The 12,097-nt window shown below is 42.7% G+C and overlaps 1 protein-coding gene across 1 annotated transcript in view; it reads left to right on the forward strand.

Moving 5' to 3' along the window:
• The first annotated feature begins 1,005 nt into the window (after positions 1 to 1,005).
• The window catches only part of khdrbs2 (KH domain containing, RNA binding, signal transduction associated 2), a 62,295-nt gene continuing 51,203 nt past the window's right edge, over positions 1,006 to 12,097 (forward strand). Inside the window, exon 1 of the mRNA XM_053436723.1 lies at positions 1,006 to 1,096. Coding sequence (XP_053292698.1) covers positions 1,006 to 1,096 — 91 coding nt within the window. The remainder of the gene's footprint in view (positions 1,097 to 12,097) is intronic.

Consider the following 12,097-nt stretch of genomic DNA (forward strand, 5'->3'; position numbering starts at 1 on the left):
ATTTAACCTGAGAGGACAATTTAACCTGACTCAAAATAAAGTATATGTTATAATATTGTCTCATAAGGACTCGTTGGGTACAATAGGGCGACAAGCGAGGATCATACCGTTTGCTTGATCCAAAATTGGCAACAAAGATGTTGCAAAAACTTGCAGGTTGGACGGTTAATATGCCTAAAAGAACATATCCACAGGTTGTTACTACAAATAAACTTAATGTTTACCTATTTATAAACTATTTGTTTATAAAAAGTCACTTTAATAGTTGTTAATTGTTTTGTTTTTTTCTCTACATTGCACTGTCCCCTAGGACAGATGTATAAAACAAAACTTGTCTATCTGCCGTGAGGCAGGGCCCCCCAGATCGTAGGGCCCCCAAAATGTACAGGACCGGCTCTGCTGCTACTGAATAATGGTTGAACTAAATGTCTGCAGTGTTGTTTCTCAGTTTCTTCTTTTGGGGACAATTTTCAGCATCAAACTTTTCAACAAAGCAACTGAATCTATTATTGAAGTGAGATTATTGCAGGGACCGTGTGTGAGCCCCGACTAAATGCAACCTCAACTTTTTTTCCGCCTTTTCTCATTCATTCCCTCACAGCACAATTCTTCTGCGCTCAGCGGGGACCGTCTTTGTTTACCCAGCGGCGCCACGCTGCCAGAATGTGGCCAATAATGTGTGTGAGGGGCGGGGAGGAGGAGCGGCAGCGGCGCGGTGGGCAGACCCACTGAGGGCGGCGGGGTGCTGAGGAGAGGACGGAGAGGAAGCAGCAGCAGAGATGGACTCCCACCTCTGAAGCACAACTCACCCTCCAGCCCACCATCACGGACTAGTTGTCTTTTCTCCTTTGGTATTTCTTTTTTGGCGCCCGGTGCCCCGGTGGAGTGGAGCCGCTAACAACGCAGGAGCGGGGAAGGGTTTTAGTTGCATTCCGACGCTCGTCCTGTCCGGTCCCGCACAGTCTCTCACCTGCACGGCCGGCGAGGAGCTCCGCTGGCACAGCCATGAATTCCAATAAGTGCTTACCTGAACTGGTGGCGGAGAAAAACACCCTGGACCCCTCTTTTGTGCACGCGCTGCGCCTGCTTGCAGAAGGTAAGTCAGGTGTTTTCCAAAATCGTGTTCATCTGTGGCATTCACCATCTCTGCAGCTGAAAACACCTTTCTGTTTGTATTTTGTGGGGGGGAATGACCTGTGACCTGATGTGAGATTATATTCAACACATTACCCCTAACTCGCAATGCTGTGACAGTGGATTCGCTGTGGTTGTGCGTCTTGATTTTGGGCTCTGCCCTTTGGCTCTTTGTGCACAACTTTAAAAAAAAAATGTTTTTCCAAAAGTGGAGGAATGCAATGCGCACAGAATGGAAAGTGTAGAGTCATCACCTTTTATTGTAACCCTCCAAGGTCGAGCACCAGCACAACACAGCCCCAAAATAATAACTCGAGTGTCCACGGAGCAGGTCTCTCTACAGCTGGAGACTGAAGTCACCGATCACCTCCATTACCTGGACGTTTGACTCATTTTCAACAAAGTAGTGTACCAGCGTTTGAATCTTCGGCATAGCATTATTTCATATCAAATTGTGTGTTACCATAATTTCTTTGTCAGACTAAAAGAAGCTTCGAAAACTTCACATCCTGCTTAAGTTTCTTGCAAAAAAGACATTAAACAAGCTAAGCAAATATCAGTATTAGTCAGAACTCTCCCTGCGCATTAATATTTTAGATTGTTCAATCAATGGGTGGAAGTCCAAGTTTTTCTTTGCTCACATTGTTTATGTGAAAGTAAAAGCATTTCAGTATTGTTAGCTAATCCAGCCATCATATTAAGTTCTCTTCAATCAATCAATCAACTGTTATTTATACAGTTCGTATTCACAGATCACAATTTGACTTGTAGGGCTTAACAAGGTGAGACATCCAATGCCCTTTACCCTCAACAAGAGTCTGGAGAAACTACCAAAAATAGAATAATACAAATAATACCACAAATATGCAGAAACATCACAGAGAGTCTCAAGTGAGCTCTCCCTCTACCAGGATGATCAGGAAAAGATGTCACATGTTACAGAGCACATCAACAAATTAACAATATTAGCAACAATCAAGAGAAAAGTGTGTAGCAGGAAACCCACTGGTTCTGTGACAGACAGACTGTATAGTGCACGCTCAAATCTAATCGGCAGTATCATCGATTCTAAATGCAATGGATAATTCCTGAAAACCGCTTCATAAACATTTCAGGTGACTGTGGTGTAGCGTGACTCATCTTCTCTCAACACCAACGCTGTCATCAAGGTCACAGGAGGGACTCGGTGGTGCCGCTGAGACAGATGTTCGACCGTCTCCCCTCTGACTTCATGTCACACTTCGTCCAACAGGGCCGTATAATCAAGTTCAGCCTGCAGCATGTAAAGTACCTCTCTCCACGCCGCAGGTGCATCCGTGGTTTTCATTCACATATCCAGACTGTGTCACTTTTGATAGGCGGGAAAACATATCACGGCGGAGCCAACACAAGGACTCGGCTCAGCCCGAAGCGGAATTTGAATCAGAGTCAGATTTATTGGCACAAATGCGTTCGTGCTCACAGGGGGGGAATTTGGTTGCTGCAGTTGGTGAGTCTCTTTCAATGTGCAAAACTAAGTACCTCCTATTTACAGACTATATAAAAGCAAGGTACAGATCATATAAAAGGCAAACTATATGCTGTATATCAAGGGCAAGTGTGTGGTCGTGCAGACAAGAGTTGTGTGCATCATGCAACGAGAGTATATCTATGGTGTAGTCGATGATACTGGTCAGCTGTTGATGAGCGTGATGGGGAAAGACACTCCTCCTGTGTCTGGTAGCTCTGGTGAACACGGCTCAGTGGCGCCTTCAGGAATCTGTTACGCTTTTCTCACCTGTTTCCTTGTTCCTGGAGAGAACAAACCCCGGAGGGCGGGCAGAGGGGGTGGAACCAATGATTCCCCCCCACCCCCCCCCACCCTGCTGTCCTTACTGTTCGCAGCAGTCTGGCTCCTATCCTGTTCTGTGGCTGCTTCCAACCAGGCCGTGATGGATGTGCCCAGCAGGCGTTCTCTGACTGCAGCGTAGAACTTGCTCAACAGCTCCCGTGGCAGACACTACTTCCTCAGTTGAGGCGGAGAGAACATCCTCTGCAGTGCACTTGAGTTGATGGAGGTGATGCCAGTTGGTCTCCCACCTCAGGTCTTGGGGAAAATGGTATTTCCCAGAAGCTCGAGGGTTGAAACAGTGCGGTTGGATGTTGCGAGGGGGAGCAGTGTCTCCACGAGTCTGCTGTCGTTTCCACTTGTTTGACTGCACCTGAGCACCAGTACTACAACTCTCTGCCGATACGCTGACCTGTCACCCTCTCGTATGAGTCCGATGGGCAGTGGTGTGGTCTGCAAACTGTAGAAGTTTGACAGCTGGGTCTTTGGAGGTGCAGTCTATGCTGTATAGTAAGAAGAGCAGCAAGGGGGAGACGACACAACAAAGAAACAATACGATACGTGATACACGGCAGACAGCGATAATATCTAGAGCTGTGAAAAATAACGCGTTAACGCGTTATGATTAAATTACAGGATTAATTCGTTTTTTTTTTTTTAACGCATTTAACGCATGCGCAGAAGGACCTTCCAATTCCGCCGCCTCTGCACTAGTCGCCGCTCTAATGCAGTCAGACGGCAGCTGCCATTCAAACAAACAAACAACATGGATAATTTTGATGAACCTGAGGACCTTCTGGACGGGAAGATCGTGTTCCAAAAAAACAAAGATCGAACATTCAGTAAAACCAAGGTGATATGCACACTCTGCGAGAAGACGTTATCTTGTTTTCACAAAAATATTCCGAAAAAATCGCTAATGTGATTAATCATGATTAATCCATAGAAACCTGTGATTAATTTGATTAAAAATTGTAATCATTTCACAGCCCTAATAATATCACAATACAGTGATTCTCCGATAATTGATATGTTGCAATACAATCATATACAACACATCATGGTATCTGTTTAACTGAAGAAGATTAAAAAACATCCCGAAAGATGTAAATTGCAGGATTTGTGTGTTTATTCCCTGCAATTTATTGTTGGTTTCACAGATGAGACATGTATAAAAAACTGCATAAAAGTATAAAACTAAAAGAGTAAATATCGATATTTGGTGCCAGCATCAATAATCGTACATCATGAGTCGGGATGAGGAGGAGAAGCTTGAAACAGGGAATGGGCTCCTGTAGTTTGTGACGTCTTACAGGCTCCTCGGCTGGAGTCTGGAGCAGGTGCAGTGTCGTAACATTTCCTTTTCTCCGTTGTAAATGTACATGTGCTCCCTCAAGGTAGACAGGAGTGCATTCCTAAAAATAACTAGTAAAGCTTTGAGTGACGTGCTGTGGAATGAATATTTTCTACTCTGCTTACATGAGAAAACTACAGTAAAGCAAGCTAAACACGTGGCCCTATATTCCTCTGGGAACACGTACTGCAGTGTATCAGGTGTAAAATGAAAGTCAACATTTACTGTCGTCTACATTCATCCGTATTGCTCTGTGATGTTAAGATTCCGATCACACATCTGTTTGGACGTGTTTGTGGAGAGAGGTGTAGAGTCCAGCTCCATGTTGGATTCATACGCTGTGATTGGACGGCGCCCTGGTGCCCGTGCTCCTTGAGCCCCCCTGTTGAAATGTGCCGATGGGACACGTGACGGCGGCGCCCACAGTGCACTTTGCCAGCTTCACTCAAGGCTGAGTCACACAGCCAGGACACAAAGGAAAATCAATGTCTTTATTGCATTTGCACAGTGAACGGGAATTAGCATGTTTATATGGTATTATCTAGAAAGTGATTTCATTCAGGTGAAGCCATTTTTTCCACTAACAAATACACATATACTCAATACGGTGCAGTTTTCAATTCTTCAAGTGAGTACAACACGATGAACACAAATACAACACGCTGTTATACATTTCTAAGGAACGGAGAACATTTCAATCAGAGGAATCCTGTTTCCGAGGTCAACAAAGAAAAATAAATGCAAAATTCACAATAGTGAACGATTACTCTGATAAACTGTCAGCTCGGTCAGACTCTGACAGTGTTCAACATCATCAGCTGTGGGCAGCATCTGAAATAATCGTCATAATTCCAACCACTTTCACACAGTTTCTATCATCTCATGTCAGTCCAGATTCATCAGTGGACGGCAAGATAAACTGCTCCCACAGATTTATAGATCCACAGCTATTAGTCACTGAATAGCGGAGCATGAAATCCTGCATTATTCACGTCATGCACGTTTACCAGCGGGACATGGATTTACCACGGCCTCAGTTAACAGCTCCGTATTTATGGAATGAATTGGTTATTTGCTTAAGTTAGTGTTGCCTTTAAATTTGTCCTTCTTTCTTCGAGCGGAGTGAAGCTCTTCCAGTGGGTGGGTGAGGATGATTATCACTCGGATTGGAGTGTGGGCTACTGGTTTGCTTCGACTGTGAAGCAGTGAAATAATGTATTTAAACACATTCCCCTCGAGACCATTCCTTAAAATCACTTAAATCACGTATCACAGCTCATTTCAGCGTATAAGTGGGCAATGATTACTCGGATTGACACATGAAGGTCAATGTTTCCATGCGTTGAGCTTTATTAATCTGCGGCCGACTAAAGAGCAGCACCGTTGTTTTTAGAGTGGGTTGAAGTTAGAGACAAGAAAGGGAAGCCTTTAATAGATCCCAGCGGTTTTCTTTGAAATACTTGCCTACATGCCACGTAGCTCAGTCCTGTCATGAAAACCGATGGGATTCCTAATGAGCAAAGCAGAACGCCGAGCAGGCAGACGCACAGAGGAGGGTGTGCGCTGAGATCTCTGATGGACGGGTAGAGGAAAATTGGTTGATGAGAAAAACAAAGGCAAGTGTGTGCATCTGCATGTTTCCACTTTTAGATTAAAGGTGACAATTCTGCACATCACTTTCTTCTTCTTCTTTTTTACAATGACAAGATCTATTTTATATCGTTGCTAAGCATTACTAATCTCGAATGTCCTCACAAGTGCTGCCGGTGGAAGCGGCAGCACAAACAAATCTTCATGAGATCTGAAGGACGCAGGCTTCTCAGAAATAAAGATGAGCATGTACTGTTTACGAAGGAGGCCCATGACTCACGTAAAGTAAAAATCATAAGAGAGAAGAACATCAGAAACCCCTCACGTCTGTCGAGTTTACCTGTGTTCCCACTCTCAATGAGGTTGTCAGTTTAATGTCTTTAAGCGTCAGTGGGCATAAGATATTTGAACTGAAGCTTAGAAACTTCCTTTTGATGTGAAACACAGCAGTGAGCGCAACGCTTCCTTTAATCCTTTATCATATCTGGGTTTTATCTGGTTTGCATTTAGCCTTTCTCCAAACTGTCAGAGCTCAAATTCTCTCTTCATTACCCGGCTGCACTTCGCTGTCGTTCTCTCAACGACTCTCGAGCAAAAAGAGGAACTGTTCTTAAAAAATAGTTGAATATCAAGTAGTTAATCACAGTATAAATCGGTTTCTGTTCGAGTAGATGGTAAATGCTCTGTTTTTTATGTGGCACTGTTCTATACTTGACGACCACTCGAAGCACTTCACGGCACAGTTCTGCCATTCACACACACACATTCATACAGTGCATCTGTGTGCAACACGTTCTCTATCACACATCACTTGCACACACGGAATCTGGGAGACTGGGATCAAACCACTGACCCTCTGGTTAGTGGTTAACCCGCTCCAACCCCAGAGTCACAGCCGCCCAGTCGATTAGTAAGGGCTGAAGCCCAATTCATACTTCTGTGTGGAAGCTTTGCCGAAACGCTAGTGGTGGTAGAGTTTCTATGCTGGTGTTGAGTTTCTTCCGGTGTCTGGTCGGCTTATTTACAAATTCTCTGGTGTCTGTTTACTTCAGACCAATGGCGGGTGTTTCTAAAGTGGTGTTGGAGTTGCAGCTGATAGAAGTTCAATAGAAATTCGGACCAATCACAGCTCTTGCGTCAGTCGCCACAAAGCATGGTTACATTTTTGGGGATCCATCCATCTATCCGTCATTCCATCCATCCATCCGTCCACACATCCATCCATCTATCTGTCCACCCATCCCTCCATCCCTCCATCCATTGATCCGTCCATCCATCCACTCTTCTTTAACTTTATTAAAACTAATCAGACATTGCAGGAACCCTCTTAGCTTTAGTCAACTAATGACGTAGGGCAGTAATTAGAAGCTGAGAGAGTTAGCTGTACTGACTGTTAAATAGATGTATCACAGTCTGTAGGTAAAGTATAGAGTCGACAAACAGTCATATAACTTGAACAGACATGTCTTACATTCTTAAAAGTCATTGGGATGATTCCCCTCCACATAGAGCAGTTCAGTCTGGGAACTCTAATTGATTTTCACTTAATCTCTCTCCCTCTCTTGTTTATAAATTGTTAGTCACATTTTCAGCGTGCCCCCCATGTTGTGCGACCTATCAAAAGGACAAAAACAAAAAAAGATTACATTGCATTTCAGGAAAGTGAGACATTGCATTACCTTTTCGCTGTTTAGCCGACACTCTTATCGAAAGTGACTCACAACGAGTGCACGGGTTGAATAAGATTAAATTCCAAGGTCATGAGCGTTTTCAAGCAACAGAAATGAGTGGATGAGCCAAAGCCGCAGCACTCGGAAAATAGATATTACAGATCAGATTATGTTTCTGTGTCCCTTGAATGCTCACTTGGAACCCGGAAAGTTGTAAATACAACAAATAAGGGACAGAAAGCAATATATATATATATATATGTTGCTGTCCATCCTTTTATTTCTTTATTTGCAACTTTTATACATAACAAAATGAAAGTGATACAGACAGGTGTTGTAAACTAGCATTTATGCTAATACACTGTAAACAATGCATCTGGTTCGTCCAATGACATTGTCATGTCCATGTCCAAATAAAATCTAATATATATATACATAAATAATAGTGTCTTTTGCAAATGTTATCTAGGAGATAAAGACCATGTTGTCACCACAGATAAATGTGAGGCATACTTTCTGTCCTGTCTGGCCTCTATGTTGTGTATAATCTGTTTATTTTATTCAAAATATATAATTTGTATGAATAGTAATTACTCTTTCACTTTGCGTTGCATATTCAGCGGAGAATTTGGGGACGGCATTATAATTAGATTTAAGATTTAATACGTTATCTCTGTGTCAAGGGCCGAATGCAATTTGCCTCAGTGCGGCTCTGTTAAAAACACATCAACAGCACGGGGCCGAGCGGGGGTGCGCATTTCAAACCCGTCGCATATAAATTCATCAGTCCAGAGTGAAAAAGGCCAAATCTAATTACACGTCTTGTCGTCCTTCCACCCCCTCACCAGGTCCACTCTGCCACTCGGAGCACCATTACTTCAATTTGCTGTGTTTGGTGGTAACACGCGTTTAGTTATAGGAGAGTAATTCAGCCTGGTGTCAACAAATGACTTCTGAATAACACTCAATGCATGTTTTGGTTTTCGTGTGTCATTTCACACCAGGCCATCTCTCTACTGACGAAACCTGTTGTAAACATTTATATAACTTGTTTATCTTTGCTTATGTTCTTCATATGCTTGATTTTATATCCTAATGAACACCAGTGGTATCAGACTGTTTCCACTTTCCTTGAGTGTTTCTTGCTAGAAGTCCTTCACTGGTTCATCTCTGCAACCATTCACCCGCCCACACCCACAAAGTGCCATACTGGACGCGAGTCAAATCTGGACCCGCCCAAACATGTTAACATATAACCAGCCCCCTGTGATTACATGCTACACACACTGTGCCTCACATGGCCTTGTTGTCCTCTTCTTATGATGGTTGAGTTGTGTTCTCAGAAAATGTTTTCTCAATTCTCACAGCACTAATGCATCACCAGCCAAACTAGTGGCTGTCAACAGCTGATATCTTTTCACAAACAGTAAAAGCCACTGAGGACGTATTCACCAGTGGCTCTCTCTGTCTGTATGTGACCCGTTTTGTACTAGTCAGTTAATTGTCTGTAGTGATGGTTAGTTAGTAAAACAAATCTTTGGCTGACTAGGCTTCATGGAAGCTGATTAAGATGTAATTTCATTGTCCGATTTCTCAAAAAAACACATTTGAATTCTCAGACGCTGCCCGTCCATGTTTGCTCAATGCCTATTCCTGATCCCAAATATATATATAACATATTTGCAGGATTTCCAGGGCAGGACAGATACGTATTTATATATGACAATATCCGGACCTAGCCCCTACCCCAAACCCATTTATTTTGCATTTAAGTCCACTAAATAATTTTCTCTTTTTAAATTCTACATCCCGACCCCTGTCCACCTTCCCTGACTCTAACCCCAGGGGTCTCTACGTAACAGAGGGACAAACATAAATCTGTGCCTGCGTCTACTCATCACCTGTGGGTGTTTGAATGTCCCCGGAACGTACTGAACAAAATGCTTCTGTGCAGCGTTAAAGTACATGCAGGAAAATCTGACGTGACAGAAAGTTCTGTGCTATTTGAACAGTAATAATTCATTTTTGATTGAATTATGAAGTCATTATTGTAGATGTACTTTTCAGCAAGTAGAAGCAATCAGGGAATAATTGATTGCTGTCGAAAGCCTTTGTTTTTCCGGCCTCTTTATGCAGTTGGTATATCAGGATTTTTAATTAAACATATAGAATGATAATCACTCAATTCCAGGATTGACTTGTTCAACACTTTATAAATCTAATCATTTTTGTATGAGTATTTTAACCTCATTCAACAATACATTTCCACAGCTACCAGGATCTTCACCCAGCAGAAGTGGGGAGTTTACACGTGTATTTTTCGACTATTCTGCAGCTTTCCCCTGTGCTCCTCATCAATCAATCTGCAGGTTATTCAAGGTTTCAAGTCTTTCAGCCAGCTTTGCAAAATATATGGTGAGAGTGGAAAACAGAGGCTGCTTACTGTGTGTTATTTGTCTACACGGAGCGCACATCAGATTCTAGGACATCCTGAGTTGCCGCCCTTGTTGGGTGTGATGAGGTTCGTCTTCATGCTCGGTTCTGTCTCATCAAATCACATTTTGGCATGACAGTGCATGGGGGCAGAGATTAATCAAACCTATGTAGGAAGATATTCAATTAGATATTTATTCATTATGGTGAATTGTTTCATCATAGTTTAGCCGTATACAAAAAAGAACACGTCCCTCAACAGCAGAGGAAGAGACAAGCACACACACTTTTAAAGCAGCTTCTATTCAGTATTAGAAAAAACAGCATGCTGTAGACTGTATGTCAAATAAAGCCTTAAATCCAATAAAGCTACAATGTGAAGATAAACAGCTGAGTAGTAAACATATAATCTCAAATAATGCACCTCCCACCCCTCTGTTTGTGTTTTTGAACAGCATACATTCTTCTTTCTACTGAAACAAGCTCAAATATTGTAAGATATTAATTACTTCTGCCAAGGAGGTTGTGTTTCCATCAGATTAAGTTTGTTTGTTAGCAGGATTATGCAAAAACTACGGGACGGAATTTAATGGGAGAAAGTGTCAGGGAAGAACTCTTACATTTTTGGGGCAGGTCTGTATCAGGGGGTAGACTCAGGATTTTTTTTGTTCCACTTTCTTTCATTTTCTAACATTTTCCTCTACTTTCCAGGGAGAGAATTATGTGTGAATCTGGACAAAACAATCCAGTTTTATCAAGGGGGCTGATAGGCAGCGATGAGTGTGTTTCTGGTCTGGATCCAAATTGAAATCTGGATCTAGTAGATTGAAATGTGGTCTCATAGGGGCTTTGCTTTTTCAGCTGCTGTACGGTTACAAACAGGGGCACAAACCTGTGTGTGGCTGAGTAAACTGAATTAAAAAACCGCACCCAATATAATCTGTGAATTCCCAATAGAAGCTAGAATCTAATTTACTGTAATGATGAATAATTGCTGTGTGTTGATTTTTAAAGGTGAGTTTGGTAAGTTGTTTCTGGAACACTTTTTTATCTAATTTGTTGAAACCCACGTTAGGTCCCGATAGCCATCAATAAATACAGCTGCTGGTGTCTGCAGCCCTGGCAGGACTGTAATAAGCGGGACCTAATGAAACGATTGGCTGGCGTACCTGTCTGTCACTGACCAACCTGACTGTCTGTCACTAACCAACCTGCCTGCCTGAGTTCTCCCTGCCTCTGCTCTCACTGCAACTGACTGGAGTCTTCAGTCAGGGAGACATGCACCACTGAAGCAGAGACGACAGAAGAAGTTAGCAGGCAAAAAGTTGTCTACTAGCTGTGGTCAGTGTGCAGTGATATTAGGGGCTGTGATGTGTCGATTGCATATTGCATTTCATATTCATATTAACTTTCCAGGATAAATAGAATGAAAACTTTTCCTCAGTCTGAGTTGTTGCAAACTGACCAAAGCAGATGTATTTAAGTTTTAATCCAAGGCAAACCGGCTGAGCACATTTTCTCTTTTTCAACAAAACCTCGTCTCTGAACTTGTGCGTTCACACTTTCATTCAGAAGCCGCCCAGTTAAACCAGAGTTTTTTTTCTTGTTTCATTCTTGGTGACTGAGCAGCTCTGCTGAAGCAGTTTGGACAGCGCGACAGAGGGGATCAAGAGCACAAGAATAGTCACTCATTCAGTTTCCCCGCTGACACTCTTTTTCATCCTGTGTGAGGGCTGAAACCAGGAACCTTCAAAGCACATTCTCGCATCTGTGATCTTCAGGCTCCTGCCACTTCCAACCACATATTTGACAACGATGATACCAGTGTGAACGTTTCTCCGGATTTATACAGTGTAAGCTCATTTTCCACCGCTTCTCTCCCTTCCCCAGCTTTTTACTCTCTCGCATGCGTTCGCACACAATGTGCGAGTTCACAGGCAGGCTGCACTTTAGAATAAAGGTGTTTCTCATTATGCACTGTTACAGAGGACAAAAATCGTCACGGGCTATAAAAACAGCATTACTTCATTCAAATGATGTGAACATTATGCCCATTTGAAAGTTAAATACTCACTTTCATAATGAAAA

This window comes from Pleuronectes platessa, chromosome 12 (genome assembly GCF_947347685.1).
Source record: "Pleuronectes platessa chromosome 12, fPlePla1.1, whole genome shotgun sequence".
Classification (NCBI taxonomy): Eukaryota; Metazoa; Chordata; class Actinopteri; order Pleuronectiformes; family Pleuronectidae; genus Pleuronectes; species Pleuronectes platessa.